This window comes from Melanerpes formicivorus, unplaced genomic scaffold (genome assembly GCF_026170545.1).
Source record: "Melanerpes formicivorus ecotype bairdi unplaced genomic scaffold, bMelFor1.0.p_v2 SCAF_376, whole genome shotgun sequence".
NCBI classification, from domain to species: domain Eukaryota; kingdom Metazoa; phylum Chordata; class Aves; order Piciformes; family Picidae; genus Melanerpes; species Melanerpes formicivorus.
The window spans coordinates 52,840-77,892 of record NW_027142728.1 but is presented as its reverse complement, the minus strand read 5'-3'; the positions used below and the strand labels follow the sequence as shown (position 1 = coordinate 77,892).

The 25,053-nt window shown below is 60.8% G+C and overlaps 1 protein-coding gene across 1 annotated transcript in view; it reads right to left on the bottom strand.

Moving 5' to 3' along the window:
- SRCIN1 (SRC kinase signaling inhibitor 1) overlaps positions 1-24,841 on the bottom strand; it is a 100,041-nt gene extending 75,200 nt beyond the window's left edge. Inside the window, 1 exon segment of the mRNA XM_068170403.1 lies at positions 24,787-24,841. Coding sequence (XP_068026504.1) covers positions 24,787-24,808 — 22 coding nt within the window. The 5' untranslated portion in view covers positions 24,809-24,841.
- Between the last annotated feature and the right edge of the window lie 212 nt (positions 24,842-25,053).

The window sequence follows — 25,053 nt, the reverse complement described above, 5'->3', positions numbered from 1 at the left end:
GGCCCCAGCTGGCATCTGCCGAGCGGTGGCAGGTGGAGCAGAGGGGAGGAATTGGCAGCGGGAGGGCCCCGCCGTGCGCTCCCCTCCCCGCTCCCTGCCAGCCTCCCACGGGCGCCGGCGGCACCGGGGCTCGGCTCTGCTCTGCTCCCAGCCCAAGCTGTTCCCAGCGCCGCCCTGGCACCCGCTCGGCGAGCCTGGGGGGGGCTGGGGCTTTGCTCCCCAGCTGGTGAGGAAGCCAAAACCCACCTGGAGAAACGGGAAGTGAGAACTCGCTGCCCCAAATGGCACAGCCCAAGAGACGCCTGGCAGCGCAGCGCAGCGCAGCGCAGCCCTGGGCTGCTGCAGCAACACCTCCCGGGCCAGGCTGGCACCCACAGCGCCCACCCAGCGCCGTGGCACGGCACCAAGTCCTTCTGCACTCCCAGAACTTCAGCACCCTGCTCCCTTTTGCCCGCTCGCCAAGCGGGGACGCGGCAAAGCCCACTCCCCACGGCGGGATTCAGGACGGGGGGAAGGAGGCTGGGGGGAGACCTTCCGGCTCTCCACAGCTCCCCTGAAAAGAGACCAGGGGGAGACCTTCTGGCTCTCCACCGCTCCCTGAAAGGAGGCTGGGGGGAGACCTTCTGGCTCTCCACAGCTCCCCTGAAAGGAGGCTGGGGGGAGACCTTCTGGCTCTCCACAGCTCCCCTGAAAGAGGGCTAGGGGGAGACCTTCTGGCTCTCCACAGCTCCCTGAAAGGAGGCTGGGGGGAGACCTTCTGGCTCTCCACAGCTCCCCTGAAAGGAGGCTGGGGGGAGACCTTCTGGCTCTCCACAGCTCCCTGAAAGGAGGCTAGGGGGAGACCTTCTGGCTCTCCACAGCTCCCCTGAAAGAGGGCTGGGGGGAGACTTTCTGGCTCTCCACAGCTCCCCTGAAAGAGGGCTAGGGGGAGACCTTCTGGCTCTCCACAGCTCTCCTGAAAGAGGGCTAGGGGGAGACCTTCTGGCTCTCCACAGCTCCCCTGAAAGGAGGCTGGGGCCAGCTGGAGACTCTTCTCCCAAGGAAGAAGCAGCAGGAAGAGAGGAAGTGGCCTCAAGCTGCTGCAGGGCAGGCTTAGGTGGGACATGAGGAACAATTTCTTCCCCAAAAGGGCAGTGGTGGAGTCCCCATCCCTGGAGGGGTCTCAGAGCTGTGGAGATGTGGTGCTGAGGGCCATGGGTTGGTGGTGAGCTGGCAGTGCTGGCCTGGACTTGATGGTCTTGAAGGTCTTTTCCAACCTAAGTGATTGTGCTCCACCTATGGGGTCCTCAATCTAGAGCAGAGCAGCCCCAGAGCGGAGCTGAGCAAGAGCTAAAGGCTGGGGGGGCAAGAGGCTGGGGCCAGGCTCTGCTCAGTGCTGCCCAGGGGCAGCACAAGGGGCAACAAGGGGACACAAAGTGGAGCCCAGGAGGCTCCATCTGAGCAGGAGGAGAAAGTTGTTTGGTGTGAGGCTGCTGGAGGCCTGGAGCAGGCTGCCCAGAGAGGTTGTGGAGAGCTCCCAACCCACCCTGGGCACTGTGCTGCTGGGCAGGCTGCTGGGGGTGCCCTGCTGGGGGGCAGGGGGGGGTTGGACCGGGTGAGCTCCAAGGGTCCCTTCCAAGCTCCACCAGGCTGGGAGGCTGTGACACAGGGGCTCAGCCAGGGCCCTTCGGATCCCAGCCCCTGGCCCTCCAGCCCCTGGCAGGTCCTCCCTCCCCTGGGGCCAGCTGCTCCCCTGCTGGCTCCCTCTTTCTCTCCAGACATCCTTGGTTGACTCTGATTTACATCAAAGCGCTGCTAGCGACGGGGCCATTCCCACCGCCAGCCAGGGCTCTAAACGGCACTTCCCCACCACTCCATTTCTCTTGCTCTGCTCTTTACCCATTTGTGAGCTGCAGGAGGCAACGATTTAAGGCATCTGAAGTGAAATGCTTAAATTAACAATTTACAAATAGCTTAATTGAGGTCCTGCTCTCTTTCTTCCCCAGCAGAAGCTGCTAACTGCCTCTGATTCATTCCCTGTTTGTTTGGGTCTTGTGCTGGCAGTTGCAGGACTACAATCAAGGCTCTGGTGTAGGCTGGGGGAGGGGGTGGTGGAGGGGACACCCTTCAAGCAGTGCATGGCTGGTGACAGGCAGCCAGAGCCCTGGCCAGGAGCTGAGGGAGCAGAGCGATGCAGGAGCTGAAGGGGATCTGCTCCACTGCCTCCAGCTGAGGGATGCTGCAGGCTGTGCAGCCGTCCTGGGGGGGCTGCATGCTTCCCCTCCTTTGGAGCAGGATTCTGCCCCTCTGTCTGCACTGCTGAGACCTCCCCTGCAGGGCTGGGGCAGCTCTGGAGTCCTCAGCACAGGCAGGGACCTGGTGGAGCAGGGTCAGAAGAAGCCACAGCAGGGCTGGCAGCCCTCTGCTGGGAGGCCAGGCTGAGAGGGTTGGGGTTGTTCAGCCCCCCTGGAGAAGAGAAGGTTCCAGGGAGACCTTCTGGTGGCCTTGCAGTGCTCCAAGGGGAGATCAGAAAGCTGGGGACAGAGATTTGAGCAGGGGCTGCAGTGACAAGACAAGGAGGGATGGTTTGGAACTCCAAGAGGGAGATTGAGAGCGGAGAGAAGGGAGAAATGTTTGGCCCTGAGGGTGTGGGGAGAGCCTGGCCCAGGCTGCCCAGGCAGGCTGTGGATGCTCCATGCCTGCAGGTGCTCAAGGCCAGGTTGGATGAGGCTCTGAGCAAGCTGGGCTGGTGGGAGGGTTCCCTGCCCGCGGCTGGGCTGTGGACTGGGTGACCTTCAGAGGTCCCTCCCAGCCTAACCCATTCCATGCATGCCACAAAAGCATCCAACTGACCTCCCCCTCCCTCGGCCACCACCTCCAGCCCTGCCCTGGGAGCTGCTCCTCACCCCCAAACCTGGCTGCTGGCTGGCTGGGGGAGCAGGACTGGGGGGGATCTGCTCTGCCTGCAGCCTCCCAGCTCTCTGGCAGCCAAGGACACTCACGTCTGCATCAAACTGCTCCTCTCCCAGGCTAATTCTGGCACATCAGAGGGGTAATTATAGGGACAGCAGCAGCACTGACGAGCCTGGAGCACGTCAGCCTGGCACCTGTCAGCTCCCTGCTGCAGACACCTCGTGGGCAGCCCAAAGGGGCTCTTGTCCTCTCCCCCAGCTCTATTTTTGGGGCTTTGCTCTGCACTTCCCAGCCCCAAGCTCATCTCATCCCATCCCACCATCAGCATCTCCCCAGCCCCTGTGGGTGCTCAGGAGGGAGACCCACAGGGATTTCACTGGCACTGGGGGGAGGAGGGGGGAGGCTGCTGCCTGCCCCACAGCACCTGGGGGCTGGCTGCCCCTGGGTTGTGCACTGATCCTTGGGTGGGTGCAAGAAGCCAGACCTTTGCCTGCTGCAAGCCACCCTGGCTCTGCATAGCTTTGGTGGGAGGAGACCTTCAAGGTCATCCTTAAGGCAGGAGGTCAGCCCTGATTTGCCCCAGGAAAGGGACTTGGGAGCACCTCTAGGAGCACCTATGGGGCCCCAGCCTGGAGCAGAGCAGCCCCAGAGGGGAGCTGAGCAATGCTCAGCGAGAGCTAAAGGCTGGGGGGCAAGAGGCTGGGGCCAGGCTCTGCTCAGTGCTGCCCAGGGACAGGGCAAGAGGCACAGAGTGGAGCCCAGGAGGCTCCATCTGAGCAGGAGGAGAAAGTTGTTTGGTGTGAGGCTGCTGGAGGCCTGGAGCAGGCTGAGCCCAGAGAGGTTGTGGAGAGCTCCCAACCCCCCCTGGGCATCGTGCTGCTGGGCATTGTGCTGGGGGTGCCCTGCTTTAGGAGTGGGGCCTGGACTGGCTGAGCTGCAGAGGTCCCTTCCAGCCTTCCCCAGGCTGAGATTCTGGGATTCCAGGATCTGCTTCCACTCTTTCTTTTCAGGCAGAAAACCAGAGGTGAGAACATTCCCAGCTGCTGGAGCTGTGGCCACAACAGGGGGCGGGGGGGCAAGAGCCCAGAAAACTCCATCCCATGGGTTGGGAAGCTCAGAGAGCACCAGTAGGAGGAAGAGGAGGAGGGAGAGGAAGGAGAGGCAGTCTGGCTGTTTGCTTGCTCTGACAGGGAAGGGAGAAGCTGCATGTGGGGAGGGGGAGAAGCAATGGTTTTAATTAAAAGGCAAATGACTGCACTGAACATTGAGTGGAGGCTCAGAGGTGTTAAAAAGCTGTTGGCTCCCTGAGTTATTCCTCCCTGGGCTGCTTGTCAGGGAGAAGCCTGCAGACAGCACCAACTGGGTTGGCATCCCAGCTTGGAGAGCCCGAGCCAGGGCAGAGGGGAGTGGGAAGCAGGTGGGGGGCAGCCTCTCCCCTTGTCCTAGGGGGCAAGGGTGGCAGCCAGGAGCTCCTCCTGTGCCCTGCTCCGAGCCAGCATCATCCCTGCCTCTAGCTGCTGCCCCTTTGCTGGGCAAACAATGAAGCTGGGCAGCATGGACCCTGGGCAGCATGGACCCTGCCCAGCTCAGCCCCACCACAGATGGTCCTTCACCACCTCTTGCCTGGGCTCAGCTGCCTCTAGCAGCTCCCTCTGGCATCCTGCTGCCTGGCAGCAGCAGCACCTGGGCACAAGCAGCCAAACCTCCACCCTGCTGGGCACAGCTGGAGTGCTGGGTCCTGCTTTGGGGGCCCTCGCTCCAAGAAGGGCACTGAGGGGTCCAGAGAAGGGCAGCAAAGCCTGGGGGAGGGTCTGGAGCACAGGGCTGGGCTGGGGAGGAGCAGCTGAGGGAGCTGGGGGTGCTCAGGCTGGGGAAGAGGAGGCTGAAGGAGACCTCTTTGCTCTCTACAGCTCCCTGAAAGGAGGCTGGAGCCAGCTGCAGGCTCTCCTCCCACGGAAGAAGCAACAGGACAAAAAGAAACGGCCTCAGGCTGCCCCAGGGCAGGTTTGGGTTGCCCATGAGGAGCCACAAAGGGTTGCCAAGGCCTGGCCCAGGCTGCCCGAGGCAGCAGAGGACTCCCCAGCCCCGCAGGGTTTCCAGCGCGGCGGTGCTGGGGGCCACACTGCGGTGTAAGCCCTGGCAGTGCTGGGCTAAAGGCTGAACCCAGTGACCCTGAAAGGTCTTTTCCAAGCCAACCCAAGCCCTGGCTCACTGAAATCCTCCCTGGCTGCCTCCAGGCTCACCCTGAGCCACGTCCCTGCCGGAGCCCGAGGTGGGATGAAAGCAGGAAGCTGATTCCTGTCAGCCTGAGCAGGGGATCAGGAGAGGTCAAAACCACCTTTGTTGTTTCCTTTTTGCCTTCCACAGGAGACAAGCTCATTAGCTGCCATCATTCCGTGGCTGAGGGGTGACCTTCTGGCTGTCTAGCTGCTCACCTCCACGGGGCTGCAGCCCCTCAGAGTGGGGGCTCTTTAATCTTGTGCAGACAAAAGGCAGAACAAGATCTGATCGCTGGAAGCTGAGGCGTCAGGGAGGCAGACAGGAGGGGAAGCAAAGGTGCAGGACGGGGCTGGGGCAGCCTGTGCTGAGCAGAGCCTCCTCTCCCACCTCTGAACCAAGGCAGGATGTCCTTCAGGAAGCCAAACACCCACTCAGCCAAGAGTCGTGCCCTGGAGGCAGGGAGCTCCTGCCGAGACTGCAGCCCCTGGCACACGGCTGGGGTTGGGCAGGGGGATGGGAAAGGTCTTTTCTAGGCTTGGGAAGACGCCACAAAGCAAACAGCTCCTACCCAAGAGCCTGGAAGCACAACAGCTCCTACCCAAGAGCCTGCAGACCAAACAGATCCCATCCAAGACCCTGCAAATTCTACCCCAAGACCCCCACAAACCACACAAATCCTACCCAAGAGCCTAAAAACACAACAAAGCCTACCCAAGACACACTACAAAACCAAACAGATCCTACCCAAGACCCCACAAACCAAACAGATCCCACCCAAGATCCCACAAATCCTACCCCAAGACCCCAACAACCAAACAGATCCTACCCAAGACCCCACAAACCAAATAGATCCTACCCAAGACCCCACAAATCCTACCCAAGACCCCACAAACCAAACAGATCCTACCCAGGACCCCACAAATCCTACCCCAAGACCCCAACAACCAAATAGATCCTACCCAGGACCCCACAAACCAAACAGATCCTACCCAGGACCCCACACATCCTACCCCAGGACCCCACAAACCAAACAGATCCTACCCAGGACCCCACAAATCCTACCCAAGACCCCAATAACCAAATAGATCCTACCCAGGACCCCACAAATCCTACCCAAGACCCCAACAACCAAATAGATCCTACCCAAGACCCCACAAACCAAACAGATCCCACCCAAGATCCCACAAATCCTACCCCAAGACCCCAACAACCAAACAGATCCTACCCAAGACCCCACAAACCAAATAGATCCTACCCAAGACCCCACAAATCCTACCCAAGACCCCACAAACCAAACAGATCCTACCCAGGACCCCACAAATCCTACCCCAAGACCCCAACAACCAAATAGATCCTACCCAGGACCCCACAAACCAAACAGATCCTACCCAGGACCCCACACATCCTACCCCAGGACCCCACAAACCAAACAGATCCTACCCAGGACCCCACAAATCCTACCCAAGACCCCAATAACCAAATAGATCCTACCCAGGACCCCACAAATCCTACCCAAGACCCCAACAACCAAATAGATCCTACCCAGGACCCCACAAAACCAAACAGATCCTACCCAGGACCCCACACATCCTACCCCAGGACCCCACAAACCAAACAGATCCTACCCAGGACCCCACAAATCCTACCCAAGACCCCAACAACCAAATAGATCCTACCCAGGACCCCACAAAACCAAACAGATCCTACCCAGGACCCCACACATCCTACCCCAGGACCCCACAAACCAAACAGATCCTACCCAGGACCCCACAAATCCTACCCAAGACCCCAACAACCAAATAGATCCTACCCAGGACCCCACAAATCCTACCCAAGACCCCAACAACCAAATAGATGCTACTCAAGACCCCACAAATCCTACCCCAAGACCCCACAAACCAAACAGATCCTACCCAGGACCCCACAAATCCTACTCCAGGACCCCACAAACCAAACAGATCCTACCCAGGACCCCACAAATCCTACCCCAGGACCCCACAAACCAAACAGATCCTACCCAGGACCCCACAAATCCTACTCCAGGACCCCACAAACCAAACAGATCCTACCCAGGACCCCACAAATCCTACCCCAGGACCCCACAAACCAAACAGATCCTACTCAGGACCCCACAAATTCTACCAACCCTCCCCCATTACCTTCACCCCCTCCTCTCAGCCATCCTCTTTGTGCTGCTTTTCACCCCTCCAGGTGCTTCATGCACCTGAATGCCACCCAAGCAGCACCACCAGGACCACTTTCCCCCCTCAGGAAGCTGAATGCCACCCAAGCAGCACCACCAGGATCACTTTCCCCCCTCAGGAAGCTGAATGCCACCCAAGCAGCACCACCAGGACCACTTTCCCCCCCTCAGGAAGCTGAATGCCACCCAAGCAGCACCACCAGGACCACTTTCCCCCCTCAGAAAGCTGAATGTCACCCAAGCAGCACCACCAGGACCACTTTCCCCCTCAGGCATCTGAATGCCACTCAAGCAGCACCACCAGGACCACTTTCCCCCCTCAAGAAGCTGAATGCCACCCAAGCAGCACCACCAGGACCACTTTCCCCCCCTCAAGAAGCTGAATGCCACCCAAGCAGCACCACCAGGACCACTTTCCCCCCTCAGAAAGCTGAATGCCACCCAAGCATCACCACCAGGACCACTTTCCCCCTCAGCAAGCTGAATGCCACCCAAGCAGCACCACCAGGATCACTTTCCCCCCTCAGCAAGCTGAATGCCACCCAAGCATCACCTCCAGGATCACTTTCCCCCCTCAACACCAGCACCAAGCAGGTCCTGGCAGCCATCCCCAATGACCACCAGCAGAGCTGGCTGTGCCTGCAGCCTGGAGAGCCAGCTCCCAGCTGCTGGGAAGGGCAGCAGAAGCCATGGATGGGCCACAGGGCACAGCTTCCATCAAGCTTTTCCTTCCCACATGGGCCCCAAGGGAGCAGCAGTGCAGAGCTGAGGGGGCAGAGGGGCAGGCGTGGAGGAGCTTCAGAGCCAGCGAGTTAATTGGATGTGTAATTTTGGGGGTGGCAAATGAGCCAGAACTGTGTTTGGTGCCCAGGGCAAATCCCATCTGGATGCTGCCTCCACATCCCACTTCCCCCCCAGGGCCTTGTTGGGACCACTTGGTCATTGCCACTCAACGAGGCAGCAGACCCCATCGGAGCCCTGCCTGCTCTTCCAGCACCTCGGTTTTACAGCCCAGCAGCCCTCCCCTTGGCACCCCCCGACTGTTACAGGCTCCATTTCCTCCACCTTCAGCTTCTCCACCCCCAGTACTGCCCTCCCTCCGCTGGCATTCAGTTGCCAGGCAGCCAGGCACAGCCCCACGGGTGGACGGAGAGGCTGCTGGAGCTGCCCTGACCTTTTGTGCTGGCCAAGTCTCCCTGCTCCAGGGCAAGAGGGCACCAAACCCTGAGATAAATAAGATAGAAGCAGGAGGAACTGGGAATGGTGCAGGTTGGTGTCCTTCCAGGGGGCATAAGAAGTTCCACCTGAACCTGAGGAGGGACTTCTATACCTGGAGGCTGCCCAGGGAGGTTGTGGAGAGCTTCCAACCCCTCCCTGAGCTGCTGTGGGTGCCCTGCTGGGGCAGTGGGGTTGGACTGGCTGATCTCCAGTGGTCCCTTCCAGCCCCTGGGATTCAGGGATTCCAGGGATGCTGAGTGGTGCCTGTGGCTCTCAGGGGCTGGGCTCTGGGAGAGCTTCGATGTCGTTGGAGCTATTTCTGGAGGCAGATGGTTTCCTCCATCACCTGGGCCAGGTCTGCTGCTGCTGCTGCTGCTGCTGGGGTGGGTTTAGCTTGGAGCTGCTGCCCCTGATTGACAAGGCCCTGGGTGCACTTCTCAAGCTCTCCCCCACCCCCCTGCAAAAGCTCTGCTGAAATCTGTGCTGAGCTGCTGGAAGCAGCTGTGGCAGTGTCAACACCCAGCCCATTAGAGGCCGACAGATGCCACCAAAATCAAATCTATTATTGTGACAGACCCAGCAGGGTTGCTGCTGAGCAGATTCCACCACATTTCCCCTCTCACAGCCTTGCTGAGGCAGCCACACTCCCACAGCAGGCAGCTGCCTCTCCGCCTCGCTCCCAGGAGCCAGCAGCTTCCTCTCCTCAGCCCCCTCGCAAAGCTTTCCCCTTCCCCAGCCCAGCAAGGAGAACCTGGCAAACCCTGCAAGATGTAGCCTCTGGTGGGGAAAGAGCTGCTTCCTCCAGGAGCAAAAGTGATGCCACCAGCTGCAGACATCATCCCCAACTTTAAAACCTATCCCCAGCTCCAAAACCTTTCCTCAGCTCCAAACCCATTCCCAGCTTCAAACCTATCTCCAGCTTCAAACCTTTCCCAGCTCCAAACCTATCCCCAGCTCCAAACCTTTCCCCAGCTCCAAACCCTTCCCCAGCTCCAAACCCTTCCCCAGCTCCAAACCTTTCCCCAGCTCCAAACCCATTCCCAGCTTCAAACCTATCCCCAGCTCCAAACCTATCCTCAGCTCCAAACCTATCCCCAGCTCCAAACCTATCCTCAGCTCCAAACCTTGCCCCAGATCCAAACCTTTCCCCAGCTCCAAACCTATCTCCAGCTCCAAACCTATCCTCAGCTCCAAGCCTTTCCCCAGCTCCAAACCTTTTCCCAGCTCCAAACCTATCCTCAGCTCCAAACCCTTGCCCCAGCTCCAAACTTTGCCCCAGCTCCAAACCTTTTCCCAGCTCCAAACCTATCCTCAGCTCCAAACCCTTGCCCCAGCTCCAAAACCTTGCCCCAGCTCCAAACCTTTTCCCAGGTCCAAACCTATCCCCAGCTCCAAAACCATCTCCAGCTCCAAACCTTTTCCCAGTTCCAAACCTTTTCCCAGCTCCAAACCTATCCTCAGCTCCAAACCCTTTCCCCATCTCCAAACCTTTTCCCATCTCCAAAGCCTTTCCCCAGCTCCAAAACCATCTCCAGCTCCAAACCTTTTCCCAGCTCCAAACCTTTTCCCAGCTCCAAAACCACCTCCACCTTCAAAACCACTCCCAGCTTCCATCCTATCCCCAGCTCCAAAACCATCTCCAACCTCAAAACCATCTCCAGCTCCAAACCTTTCTGCAGCTCCAAACCCATCCCCAGCTCCAATTTATGCCCAGCTCCAAGACCATCTCCAGCTCCAAACCCATCTCCAGTTCCAAACCCATCTCCAGTTCCAAACCTTTTCCCAGCTCCAAACCTATCTCCACCTCCAAAACCATCTCCAGCTCCAAAACCACTTCCAGCTCCAAACCTATCCTCATCTCCAAAACCATCTCCAGCTCCAAACCTATCTCCACCTCCAAAGCCACTTCCAGCTCCAAACCTATCCTCAACTCCAAACCCATCTCCAGCTCCAAACCAAGCTGTGCCTGTGGCCCATCCATGGCTTCTGCTGCTCTTCCCAGCAGCTGGGAGCTGCCTCTCCAGGCTGGAGGCACAGCCAGCTCTGGGAGCTCCAAACCTCTCCTCATCTTCCAAGCTCCAAAACCATTCCCAGCTCCAAAACCATCCCCAGCTCCAATCCCCCTCCTTGCCCTGCAAGCAGGGTGGGAGCTGAAGCCTTCCTCATCCCTTCAAACCAGAATCCAGGCAGCACCCAAGGCCTGAAACACCCAGGAAATGAGCTCCAGGTGCTTCCCTCACCCACCATGACCCCAGCACCCAGCAGAGGCTTGGGGAAGGAGCCAACATCAAAACGTGGAAAGAAGCAGGGTGGGGAGGAGGAGGCTGCTGGCCCCCAGCCCCTGGTACTGACCTGGAGACTTTAAACAGAGGGAACAGAGTCCTGGCTTCTTCCCTCCTGCAATTCCATCGAGCCCTGGTTAGGGACAGGAAAGGAGGAGATTCATGAATGAAGGGGATCCAGGAGGGAAACTTTGCCAGGGATGGAGGGGAGTAAACAAATAGAGCAAGCAAAACACAGCAGGGGTCTGAAACCAGAACAAAATAAACCCCAAAACCCCCCCAAAAAAAGAGAGAAGAGCAGCAGCAGAAAGCATCTGGGGGTGAAAGAGGGCAGTGGGAGCTGGGCTGGGCTCTGCCCCGGCCTCCAAGCCCACACCCCTGGCTGCTGGAAACATCCAACTGCGGGCTGCAAGGGCTCCCCAGGGCTGCAGGGCATCTGTCCCCTCCCCACCCCGAGCCCGGCCCTGCTCTGGCTGTCCTCCCTTCTTCCGTCACTGCCCTCGGGGCTCAGCTCTGGGGGGAGTCCAGGAATTCCTTACGGGGCAGACCTCCCTTTGCCGAGGAGGAGGAGGAGGGCAGCCGGGCGGCCGGGTGCCACTTCCAACCCCTGGTGTGGCTGGCAGCCCAAGGCCTGGCACTGAGAGGGGACTGTGCTGGCGCTGGGGATGCTCCCAGGGTGCCTGGAAGTTGGCCAAGCCCCCGGCTCCGTGGTGGGATTCGGGGGGGGGCTGTGCCACGCAGCTCCCTCCCTACCCCTACGGGCAGCGCTTGGCCGGGGCCGGGGGCAGGGCACATCCCTCGGGGTGTGGATTCCAAGGGAGTGGATTTCCCCCGGGCTGGAGTGAGTGAAGGAAACCTTCAAGGCAGAGCAGGAGAGAGAGGAGAGGCAGGAGAGGGGAGTGGCAAACCCTCTGCTTAAGAGAGCTTTATTCATTTGTTTGGAGAATTGCAGGGCAGGCTGAATTATTGATGCTGTGCTTTGTAAGCTGCCAGCAAACACCTAGGAGAGGATTTGCTGCTGCTGCTGGGAGGCTTGCAGAACCCAGCAGCCCCCAACAAGGTGACCAGCAGGACGCAGGGAACCTCTCCTCCCCTCCCAGCCAGCTCTGCCAACCCGCCCAGAGCCTGGGGACAGGAGGAGACCTCCCTAACCTAGCACAGGGGGGGCGAGGATCCTGCTGGCAAGAGTAGGGTGGGAAGCCAGGGGGGGTCCCCTAGCACTGGGGACACTCTCCTAGCACTGAGGATGCTCTCCCAGCACTGGGGACCCTTCCCAAGCACTGGGGACCTTCTCCCAGCACTGAGGACACTCTCCCAGCCCTGGGAACCCTCTCCCAGCACTGAGAACACTCTTCCAGCCCTGGGAACATTCTCTCAGCACTGGGGATACTCTCCTAGCACTGAGGATACTCTCCCAGCCCTGGGGACACTCTCCCAGCACTGGGAACCCTCTCCCAGCACTGGGGATACTCTCCCAGCCTTGGGGATACTCTCCCACCACTGAGAACACTCTTCCAGCCCTGGGGACATTCTCTCAGCACTGGAGATACTCTCCCAGCACTGAGGACACTCTCCCAGCCCTGGGGATACTCTCCCAGGCCTGGGGATACTCTCCCAGCACTGGGGACCCTGCCCCAGCCCTGGGGATACTCTCCCACCACTGAGGACCCTCTCCCAGCACTGAGGACACTCTCCCAGCCTTGGGGATACTCTCCCAGCCCTGAGGACACTCCCCCAGTCTTGGGGATACTCTCCCACCACTGAGAACACCCTTCCAGCCCTGGGGACATTCTCTCAGCACTGGAGATACTCTCCCAGCACTGAGGACACTCTCCCAGCCTTGGGGATACTCTCCCAGCACTGGGGATACTCTTCCAGCCTTAGGGATACTCTCCCAGCCTTGGGGATACTCTCCCAGGCCTGGGGATACTCTCCCAGCACTGAGGACACTCTCCCAGCCTTGGGGATACTCTCCCAGCACTGAGGATACTCTCCCAGCACTGAGGACACTCTCCCAGCACTGGGGACCCTTCCCAAGCACTGGGGACACTCTCCCAGCCCTGGGGATACTCTCCCAGGCCTGGGGATACTCTCTCAGCACTGGGGACCCTGCCCCAGCCCTGGGGATACTCTTCCACCACTGAGAACACTCTTCCAGCCCTGGGGACACTCTCCCAGCCCTGGGAACCCTCTCCCAGCACTGGGGATACTCTCCCAGTACTGAGGACACTCTCCCAGCACTGAGGACACCCTCCCAGCCTTGGGGATACTCTCCCAGCACTGAGGAGTCTCCCCCAGCCCTGGGGACACTCTCCCAGCCCTGGAGATACTCTCCCAGCCCTGAGGACACTCCCCCAGCCCTGGGGACCCTCCCTCAGCACCAGGGGCACAGCAAAAGGCAGGAGATGTGACCCTCCCCACACACCAACGGGGGCCGTGGCAGAGCAGCTTCCCTCCTCCCCATTTACACCTCACAGCTTCCCAGTTCAACCCCCACCCTGCTGCAGCCTCAAACCTCTCCCAAACGACTTCCCTCCAGCTCCTTTCTTTCCTCCCCTACCTTCAGGAAGCTCCTTCCTCTCCCCCAGCTTGCCAGGAGGCCTGAGGGACCCCACACAGCTCTTCTGGTGGCTGTCAGAGAAGGAGGGGGGGACAAATGTGGCTCCCTCTTGGCACTTGCCGTGGAGGGGGGTGGGAGGGGAAACAACAACCAAGCAGATGGGGACCTCCAAGCTCAGCCTCAGGAGTTTGGAATCATGGAGTTGTTTGGCTTGGAGAAGCCCTCACTGAGTCCAGACATCACCCCAGCACCACCAAGGCCACCAAACCATGTCCCCAGGGGCCGTGGCCACTCGTTTCTTGGCCACCTCCAGGCATGGGGACTCCACCACCCCCCTGGGCAGCCTGGTCCAATACTTTCCTTGGTGCTAGGGGGGTAGGAAAGGGCAGGGGGGGAGGGGTGTGGGTTCCAGTGGGCAGTGCTGCCCCTGATGTGGACTTTGCCAAGTCAAGAACCTGGCAGCAGATCCCAGAACCACAGAATCTTAGGGGTTGGGAGGGACCTTGAAAGGTCATCGAGTCCAAGCCCCCCCTGCCAGAGCAGGATCCACCTGGAGCAGGTCACCCAGAACAGATCCCAGCTCCTAGCTGCAGCCTCTGCTTCCCCCTCCCTGACCTCGGGCCAAGGACTTGCCCCAGGAGCACCTTGGCTTCCCCAGGTGTGGCAGGGACATAAGAGAGTGCAGAGCTGGGAGTGCCAGCAGCCAGGAGCTCAGCATTTATCTGTGGAGCACCACAACCTCCCTGGAGTGATTTTGGCTGGGACCCCAGGCTGCAAAGTGGCCAAGAAATTGGCTCCAGGACCTGCTGCCTCCTAGGGGATGGAAAACCTGGCAGCACCCAGACCAAAGGCATCCCCTGGGTGCTGAGTGCCTGGGGCTCAGCGGGAGCAGAGGTCCTTCTTTGCTCTGGCACCTTCCTGCAGCCCTTGAGGGAGCAGCACAGGGCCCTGCCCTAGAGCTCCAGAGGCCACCTGGCCCTGAGGGACATCATGCATGGAGGAGATGCTGCTCCCCAGCACTGGAGGCAGGGAAGGAGCCAGGAGCTCTGGGGCAGGGGCAGGGCATTGCTTTCTGCAGGGCAGGAGGAGGAGGAGGAGGAAGGCAAGGAGAGGAGTGGGGAAGGCTCCACCTCAGTGTCCTTGAGTGTCCTTTGGAGACTTTGCTTTTCCTGCAGCACAGCAGATGAGGAAGGGCTGAGACTCCCAAAGTGCTGCTGCTCTTTGATTCCCCACACCACAGAGAGAGTTGAAAGGAAGCAGTGAAGGCGAGGGGGAGGAGGAGGAGGAGGTGGGAGGGAAGGGAGGAGGGAGAAATGGAGCAGGTATGGGGGGGAAGGAGGCTCTGCTGGTCCTCTCCACCCTGTCAAGCCCTGGAATCAGGCCTCTTGGAGGGGAGGCAAGGGCTCTCTGGGAGCCTCCTGGGCTTGGCAGCTCCCTGTATCATGGAGGGAAAGCCAGGGCTGGGGATGCTCCAAGCAGCCATGAACTGATGTCCCTTCCCCAGAACACCTCCACAAATCCCAAGGGACACCTTGCCCAAGCTGCCTGGCCACCCCTAGGTGCTCCCAGGAGCAGCTGGAGGAGGAGTCATAGGATCATAGAGGGGTGAGGGTGGAAAAGGAGCTCTGGAGGTGGAGCCCAACCCCCCTGGCTGAAGCAGGGGCACCTGGAGCAGCTCACAGAGGAACACATCCAAGTGGGGCTGGGAGCTCTCCAGAGCAGGAGACTCCACAGCCTCTCTGGGCAGCCTGCTCCAGGCCTCCAGCAGCCTCACACCAAAGAAGCTCAAGTGAAACACAGGGGCAAGAAGTTATCCAAGGAGGAAGGAGCGGCCATGGCACCTGGGGCCATGGTTTGGTGGCCACGGTGGTGCTGGGCTTAGTGGTTGGACTCCATGATCCTAGAGGGCTTTTCCCACCCAGACAACTCTGTGATGCCATGAAATGATCCAAACCACCCCTGCAGCACCTGCAGGAGGTCACCCCCCTGCCCTCCTGCCTGCTGAAGGCATCCCAGGCTCCCATGCTCAGGGGAGCTACCAAGCTCCGGCGTCGCCCTTCCAGCCCTGCCCTGGGAGGTTTGGGCTGGTCTCCAGCCATGGGATGTGGGAAGGGGATCAAATGTAGGGCTCCTTGGGTCCAGGTCTAGCAGCTCACTGGGTGTTGAAGGCAGGAGAGCTTCAGCCTGGGCTCCTGCTGGGCAGGAGGTGAGCTCAGGATGCTCGGCAGAGCCCCTCCAGCCCAGGCTCCCTCCAGCCCCTGCCTGCTTCCCCACGCTCGTTCCCAGGGATCCAGCTCTGGCTGTGGGTGGGAGCTGCTGTATTTTTCCATGCACCAAGATCCAAAGTGACACTTTTCCCCCTCCCCTCCTCTCTCTGGAGCATGAGAGAAGTGGCTCATTAGCATCAAACCACTGAGCCAAAGCCCAACCTTGAGCGCCGCCGCTCCAACCACCGCGGGAGTTGGAGCAGGGCTCGGTTCCTCCCCAGCCCCAACCTTGCCCTTGCCAAGCGGGGTGGCAGCCCCAGAAGGGAAGTCGAGTGCCAGGTGGTTGCTCCACACCCTGCTGCTTGTGCCACCCAGCTCAGCCCTGCCACTGGCAGATGGATTCTGAGCTCCCCCTCCCCAGCTCTGAGCCGCGGAGCCGGCAGCGAGTGAGGGGATGCTTGGGAGGAGCAGCAGGACTTGGAGCCCCTGGGGAAGTTTGGGAGAGGAGTCAGCAAGGCCAGAGGTTGAGCAGCTGGAGCAGGGCTTTCACAGAATCAAAGAGTGGTGGAGGCTGGAAGGGACCTCTGGGGATCATCCTGCTCCGGCAGGGCACCCACAGCACCATGCCCGGGGGCACAATGCCCAGGGGCACAGTGCCCAGGGGGGGTTGGAAGCTCTCCACAGCAGGACACTCCACAACCTCTCTGGGCAGCCTGCTCCAGGCCTCCAGCAGCCTCACACCCAACAAGCTCAAGTTGAAACCTCCTAGGTCCCAGTTTGTGCCCCTTGCCCTGTCCCTGGGCACCGCTGAGCAGAGTCTGGCCCCAGCCTCTTGCCCCCTACCCTCCATCTCTTGCTGAGCATTGCTCAGATCCCCTCTGGGGGCTGCTCTTTAACTATCTAAGCTCCCTCTGGAGTGACAGCACCAAAGGGGCTGTGCTCAGGCTGGGCTGGAGCCAGGGCCAGGGCCATGGTGCTGGGAAGTCATGGATGGAGCCTCTCCAGGGAGGAGCAAGGAAGCTGGGGAAGGGTCTGGGGAACAGGGCTGGGGAGGAGCAGCTGAGGGAGCTGGGGGTGTTGAGCCTGGGGAAAAGGAGGCTCAGGGGAGACCTCCTTGCTCTCTGCAGCTCCCTGAAAGGAGGCTGGAGCTAGGTTGGTCTCTTCACCCAAGGAACAAGCAGCAGGATGAGAAATGGCCTCAAGCTGCTCCAGCAGAGGCTTGGGTTGGACACGAGAGGAAACCTCCCTGGAAGGGTTCTCCAAGCCTGGCACAGGCTGCCCAGGGAGGAGGCTGAGTCCCCATCCCTGGAGGTGTTTCAGAGAGGCAGAGATGTGGTGCTGAGGTCCTTGCTTTAGCCCCAGCCTTGGTAGAGCCAGAGAGGGGTTGGCCTGGGTGCTCTGAAAGGTCTTTGCCAACTGAAGTGATTCTGTGATCCTCTTCTCCTTCCATCCATCCCTCCATCCCTCCCTCCTTCCATCCCTCCATCCATCCATCCCTCCATCCATCCCTCTCTCCATCCATCCCTCCCTCCATCCTTCCTTCCTTCCATCCATCCCCCCCTCCTTCCATCCATCCTTCCTTCCATCCATCCCTCCTTCCATCCCTCCATTCATCCCTCCATCCTTCCATCCCCCCCTCCTTCCATCCATCCCTCCTACCATCCATCCCTCCATCCTTCCATCCATCCCTCCTTCCATCCATCCCTCCTTCCATCCATCCCTCCATCCATCCCTCCATCCATCCATCCCCCCCTCCTTCCATCCATCCCTCCATCCTTCCATCCCCCCCTCCTTCCATCCATCCTTCCTTCCATCCATCCATCCCTCCATCCATCCCTCCATCCTTCCTTCCATCCATCCCTCCATCCTTCCTTCCATCCATCCCTCCTTCCATCCCTCCATCCATCCCTCCATCCTTTCATCCCCCCCTCCTTCCATCCATCCTTCCTTCCATCCATCCCTCCATCCATCCCTCCATCCTTCCATCCATCCATCCATCCCTCCATCCTTCCATCCATCCTTCCATCCTTCCATCCATCCTTCCCTCCATCCATCCTTCCTTCCATCCTTCCCTCCATCCTTCCCTCCATCCATCCTTCCATCCTTCCTTCCTTCCTTCCATCCTTCCTTCCTTCCTTCCATCCATCCATCCCTCCCTCCCTCCATCCATCCCTCCCTCCATCCTTCCATCCATCCATTCCTCCCTCCCTCCCTCCATCCCTCCATCCATCCATCCCCATGACCCAGCCTGGCTTGGATGTCCCTTTCAGAGGGCAGGGACCTGAGCAAGGTGCTCTGGGGTGGGGGTGGGAGGGAGTTGGGACTGGAAGAGGAGCTGCCCCTCGACACCCAGCTAGGCTGGAACACTGCTCCCCAGTTTGGGACTGGAGTGCAGCTCTCCCATTTCCCAGCCTGGAGAGCTGTGCTGGGAGCCCCAAAGGCAGCTTCCTCCTTCCTTCCATCCTCCCTCCCTCTCTCCCTCCATCCTCCCTCCCTCCCTCCCTCTCTCCCTCCATCCTCCCTCCCTCCCTCCCTCTCTCCCTCCATCCTCCCTCCCTCCCTCCCTCCTTCCTCCCTCCCTCCCTCCTCCCTGTGGCCATCAGAACATTTCAGCACTGGGGGCTGGGGTTGGAGGGGAGCACACACACACACACACACACACACACAAACCCACCACCACCACGCAGCCAGAAGTTGTCTGTGTGTCCCTCCCACCCCCTTCCTCTTCCTCCCACCCTCAGCCAGCTCCTTCCATCAACCCATCTGCCAAAAAAAAAAGAGGAAAGGAAAAGGGGAGGGGGGGGAAAAAAAAGGAAAAAGAAGAAAAAGAAAAGGACAAAAATTCTTCATTTGCATTTTTTTTTCCCCTGAAAGTGGAAACCATGGAAGGGAGGAGGAGGAGGAGGGGGGAGGGGAAAAAAAAAAACCCAACCCTAATCCTCACATGAAAAATGAAATCAAATCAAAGCAGCTGACAGCAAAGTTTTATTGTGTCCCCCCCCCTATTGGGTGCTGAGGAGCAAATCAGTGATGTGGGGTTTGGTTTTTTTGGGGGGGGGGGGGGGGGTGTGATGAGCATTTCAGCTCCTCTGCTGAGCTTCAGCCTTGCTGCACCTGCAGCCTGCCACAGCCAGGAGCTGGGGAGGTTAATGAGGCCCTTTGAGAAAGGAGCAGAGCACAGCAGATGGGGATGGGGGGTGGGGGAGGTGGGGAGGGGAGGTGGGGGGGTGGGGGGGGGAGAACTGGGCACCAGCTCAGCCATCTCCAGCTGAAGAGCTTCGTGGGGATGAGTTGGGAACCTCCCCCAGCCCCACAAGTGGTGCTGGAGGTGGAGCCTGGCTGCTGGGTGAGACCCTCCCCCAGCCCCACAAGTGGTGCTGGAGGTGGAGCCTGGCTGCTGGGTGAGACCCTCCCCCAGCCCCACAAGTGGTGCTGGAGGTGGAGCCTGGCTGCTGGGTGAGACCCTTCCCCAACCCCACAAGTGGTGCTGGAGGTGGAGCCTGGCTGCTGGGTGAGACCCTCCCCCAGCCCCACAAGTGGTGCTGGAGGTGGAGCCTGGCTGCTGGGTGAGACCCTTCCCCAACCCCACAAGTGGTGCTGGAGGTGGAGCCTGGCTGCTGGGTGAGACCCTTCCCCCAACCCCACAAGTGGTGCTGGAGGTGGAGCCTGGCTGCTGGGTGAGACCCTCCCCCAGCCCCACAAGTGGTGCTGGAGGTGGAGCCTGGCTGCTGGGTGAGACCCTTCCCCCAGCCCCACAAGTGGTGCTGGAGGTGGAGCCTGGCTGCTGGGTGAGACCCTCCCCCAGCCCCACAAGAGGTGCTGGAGGTGGAGCCTGGCTGCTGGGTGAGACCCTTCCCCAGCCCCACAAGTGGTGCTGGAGGTGGAGCCTGGCTGCTGGGTGAGACCCTCCTGGGTTCGGGGGGGTGGAAGGGACCTTGCAGATCAGCTGCTTCCAAAGCCCCTGCCGTGGGCAGGGACACCTCCCACCGGACCTCTAAGGTCCTTGAGGCCAGCACCACATCCTGGCCACCAAACCAGGGGCCCCAGGGGCCATGGCCAGAGGTTTCTTGAAGCCCTCCAGGGGTGGGGACTCCGCCGCCTCCCCCGGGCAGCCTGCTCCGGTCCCTGACCGCTCCTGCAGGACACAAATTGTTCCTCATCTCCAGCCTGAGCCTCCTCTGGTGCAACCTGAGGTCATTTCCTCTTGTCCTGATTACCTCCTGGGAGAAGAGACCAACCTCCACCTGGCTCCAGCCTCCTCTCAGGGAGCTGGAGAGAGCCAGGAGGTCTCCCCTCAGCCTCCTCAACCCCCAGGCTGAACACCCCCAGCTCCCTCAGCCTCTAAACGCTAGCAGCAGGAGCCCCCAAGGACTCACCCCTGCACACAGCACCCTGGAGACACCCACACCCCCTTCCCCTCCTCTTCTTGACCCCCAAGGTGGGTCCCACAACCAGCCTGGCCTTGTCCCCCTGCCTGGCCCCCAGGCCCCAGCTGCGTTGGGATGCTCCCTGCACCCCCGAAGCCTGCTGTGGGACGTGGCTCAGCGCTGTCCCTTCCTGCCAGGCCGGTCCCTGGGGCACAGAGGCAGGCAGCGGGCCGGGATCGATGCATGGCAACGAGGAGAATCGATGGCTCCGATTAACCCCTGCACTGCTGGGCTGTGCCTCTCCCCCACAGCAGATGTGGCCACGGGGGTCTTTCAGCCCCCTCCCCGGGCAAGTGACCCTGGGTGGGGGGGGGATGCCAAAGCAGCACCCACCTGGGTCTGTGCAGCAGCAAAAGGGCACCTGGGGCATCTCTGATCCCATGGAAAGGCTTGGGGAGGGAGAATTTGCTGGTGGGAAAGGCTGCAGGGGAAGGGATGGGGTGGGGGCTTCCCACCAGGCTGGGCTGGTGAGCACCGAAGGAAGGGAAGGAGAGAAGGAAAGGAGGGAAGGAGAGAAGGGAGGAAGGGAAAGAGAGAAGGGAGGGAGGGAAGGAGAGAAGGGAGGGAAGGAGAGAAGGGAGGGAGGGAAGGAGAGAAGGGAGGGAGGGAAGGAGAGAAGGGAGGGAGGGAAAGAGAGAAGGGAGGAAGGGAAAGAGAGAAGGGAGGAAGGAAGGAGAGAAGGGAGGGAGGGAAGGAGAGAAGGGAGGGAGGGAAGGAGAGAAGGGAGGAAGGGAAAGAGAGAAGGGAGGAAGGGAAGGAGAGAAGGGAGGGAGGGAAGGAGAGAAGGGAGGGAGGGAAGCAGAGAAGGGAGGGAGGGGGGCAGCTGTGTCCTCCTCCAGCAGGCTGGAGGTGTCCAGGCAGGATGGAGCAGGTTCCTGCCCCCCACACTCACTCCCACCCCAGCACAGCAGGGAGAAGCCTTCACCCTGCTTGCCCCAAACCAGGGAGGGGGGAAAGGCACAGACTGGGGAAGCTTTGTGGCTTTCCTGCCTGGGGACTGAGGATTGAGCCTGGTGCCAGCAGTACCACCCCCACCCCCCAAGCACCACCACCACCTCCCACTCCAGCTCTCAGCATCATTCCCTCAGCCAGACCCAGCCAGGCTGCCTCCCACCCCCCCCACCCCACCCCCACTCTCCCCTCCCGAGGCCGGGGGCACACAGGAGCATCTCCCAGACCACAGGGTGGGCATCCCAGAGACCCCAAAGCGGTGGAGCCTCCCTCCCTGCCCATCCTACCCGGGCGGGAGGGGACAGCTCCCGACCAAGCCCAAAGCTCCTTTTGCACAAAGCCACCGAGCCTGCGGCAGCTCTGCCGGGACCTGGGGCTCCTCATTCCCCACTCCCCCTCCCAGATTCCTCCGCTGTGTGGGGAGGGGAAGCTCAGCGCAGCCCTGCCCAGCAGTAGCTCCCCGTGGGCGCTGGGTGCCCGTCGGAAGGAGCACGAAGCCATTTCCAGCGGCGTGCGAGAGCTGGCAGCCTTCGGGGGGCAGCCTGGGGGGAAATAATTAGCGGGTTGGAAATGTGTCCCTCATTAAAATGAGGGAAGAGCCCCCGGTGGGGCTGCTCGGGCCGTGCGGGGACTCTGCCCCCACCCCCGGGCTGCCTTCGCACCGCAGCAGCAGCAGCCACGGAGCAACCAAAGGGACCGAACCCAGCATCGGCACCCCCCCCCAGGGGCTGGGGGGTGCTGGAAGGGCTTGGAGCAAGCCTGGGGGCATAGGGGTCAGAGAATCCCAGAGGGGTTTGGGTTGGAAGGGGCCTTCAAGACCCTCCAGTTCCGAGCCCCTGCCGTGGGCAGGGACAGCTCCCACCGGAGCAGGCTGCGAGGTGCGCCTGGGGCTGACCCAGCCTGGTGCCGACCCAGCCTGGTGCCGGGGGAGGGAGCATCTCCCCCTGCCTGGACCAGCTGAGCAGATGGTCCTCATCCATCCCCATCCTTAAGCTAAGAGCTGGCTGGATGTGACACACACACCCCACCCCGCACCCCCCCTTTCCCCCCGGAATGAACCCTCGGGGGGGGGGGGGGGGGGGGGGGCAGGAACCAAGCACAACCAAACCAAACTTCCCCAGGAGTTGGGTGCTGGCACCCAGGCAGCAGCAGGGTGGGGGGACGTGGGGGGGGCCACACGTTGAAGCTTGGCCACTCCCCAGCCTCTCTCTCACCACAGCCAGGGTGAAAACGGAGAGAACAAAGAGGGGAGAGGCTGCAGGGCAAAGGCTGGGTGCTGCGCCCCCCCCGCCCCGGGCAGACAAAGAGACATCCGCCCCCCCCCCCAAAACGGGGGCACCCCGACCCTGGCATGTGTCCTTATCACCCACCCAGGCTGGCAGAGGGGCAGGGCAGCGCCGGTGGCCTGGGGGCACACCCACCTCCGAATTGCACAAACCGTATTGGGGGGGTGGGGGGTGGGGGGGAGGAAGAGGAGGAGGAGGAGGGGAGGAAGAGACCCCCGTGGGGGTTCTCTGTTCCCTCCTTCCCCCAGCACCCAGGCAGCAGCTGGGTGAGGCTGGGGGGGCAAGCAGCCTTTGGAGCTATTTTAAGTTTCCCTCCTCATCACCTCCCCCTCTTCCCCACAGCCTCCACGACCAAACCCAGCCCAGGATGCACCACATTTGGGGGGGGGGGGTGGGGGTTGTTTGGGTTTTTTCCCCCCCTCCTTCTCCAGCCAAGATGCTGAAAACATCTCCAGAGGGACAACCTGCAGCCCTGCAGCTCCTCCTGCCCTTTGTGTCTCAGCAGCAGAGGCTGGCAGGGATGGGGGGGATCGATCTATCTATCTAAATAAATAAATAAAGGAGGGGTGAGAACAGGTAGGAGAGCAGCCTGCAGCCTCCCTGCTCCTCCTCTTCCTCCTCCTCCTCACCCATCTGTCTCGCCAAGCTCGCAGGGAAAGGAGATCCAAAGCCCCGGCAGCATCCGGCCCCAGCTCGGTCAGCAGAGGATCGTTGGGGGCGGGGGGGGGGGATATGCACAAAGCTGCACCAAGAGGAGCCCCCAAAAGCAGCCCCAGGCACAAGGTTTGGCTTCTTTCAGCTGCTTCCCCCCCCCCGCCCCCCCAAACCCCCCCAGTGCTCCCAGACGGCAGGCTGGGGTTTCTAGGGCAGTAGCTCTCCAGCTACTTTATCCCTTCGGAGCACAGCAGCCCCAACAACAACAACAACAGCAGCAGCAGCAACAGCAACAGCATCAACCAACGCCGAGAGCAGCAGCAGCACCACCAGCAGCACCACCAGCAGCACCACTTCAGCATCCCACAGCCCAGATGTCTGCCTGGTGCTGGGGAGGACATCACATTCCCAGGATAAGGCACCACAGCCCCACTATAAGGCATCACAGCCCCAGGATAAGGCATCATAGCTCCAGGATAAGGTACCACAGCCCCAGTCCAGGCACCACAGCCCCACTATAAGGCATCACAGCCCCAGTATAAGGCACCACAGCACCAGTCTAAGGTACCACAGCCCCAACCCAAGGCACCACAGCCTCAGTATAAGGCACCACAGCCCCAGTCCAGGCACCATATTCCCAGTATAAGGCATCACATCCCCAGTTCAAGACACCCCAGCCTCAATCCAAGTCACCACAGCCCCAACCCAAGGCACCACAGCCTCAGTATAAGGCACCACAGCCCCAGTCCAGGCACCATATTCCCAGTATAAGGCATCACATCCCAGTTCAAGACACCCCAGCCCCAATCCAAGTCACCACAGCCCCAATCCAAGTCACCACAGCCCCACCAGTCCACACAACACATCCCCAGTTCAAGACACCCCAGCCCCAATCCAAGTCACCACAGCCCCACCAGTCCACACAATACATCCCCAGTCCAAGGCACCACAGCCCCAGTAGTCCAAGGCACCACAGATCCAATAGTCCAAGGCACCACAGCCCCAAATCCAAGTCACCACAGCCCCACCAGTCCACACAACACATCCCCAGTCCAAGGCACCACAGCCCCAATAGTCCAAGGCATCACAGCTCCAATAGTCCAAGGCACCACAGCCCCAACCCAAGGCATCACAGCCCCAACCTAAGGCATCACAGCCCCAAATCCAAGGCACCACAGCCCCACCAGTCCAGGCACCACAGCCCCAAATCCAAGGCACCACAGCCCCACCAGTCCAGGCACCACAGCCCCAAATCCAAGGCACCACAGCCCCACCAGTCCAGGCACCACAGCCCCAGATCCAAGGCACCACAGCCCCACCAGTCCAGGCACAACATCCCCAACCCAAGTGCACCACAGCCCCAAATCCAAGGCACCACAGCCCCACCAGTCCAGGCACCACAGCCCCACCAGTCCAGGCACCACATCCCCAGCCTAAGGCAACCACATCCTCAATCCAAAGCACCACATCCCCACCACTCCACCCCACCCCACCCCAACCCCGCTCACAGCCCCCCCCACCCCTCCACCCCCTCCTCCCCAGCACCCCCAACCCCACGCCCACCCTCCCCCTCCCCTGGCTTTATCAACCCCCAGCCAGCAGCAAACTCCAGCTCCCGGCGGAGCCAGCAGCGATTGATTCACGATTTCCTTTCCCACCGCCGCCACCACCACCAGCACCAGCAGCAGCCGCCAACCGGCTCCACCCCACCCCCCAAATCTCTTCGCGACCGCTGCCCGGGCAAGGTTGGGAGGAGGAAGAGGAAGGAAGAGGAAGAAGGAGAAGAGGAGGGGGGAAAAAAAAACGGAAAAAAACCAAACCCCACACGAAGAAACAAAAAAATACCTGCTACTTAAGAATGGATGCACATAGTGAGAGTGACCTGCCTTGGGAGGGTGTATTCCCCATCGCTGCTCTGCTTGCTCGCTCCCCTCGGCTTCCTTTCTCTCCTCTCTTGCAGAGCAGGGGTCGGGGAGGAGGAGGAGGAAGAGGGGGGGGGTGGGGGTCGAGGGGCTGGGGAGGGAGGGGAGGGAGGGGAGGGTGGGGAAGGGAGGCGATGCTCAGGCCCGGCCAAGCATGGGAGAAGAAGAAGGGGAAGGCAGAAGCGGGCGGCGAGCGAGCGAGCGGGCGGGCGGGCGGGCGGGCAGCGGCGG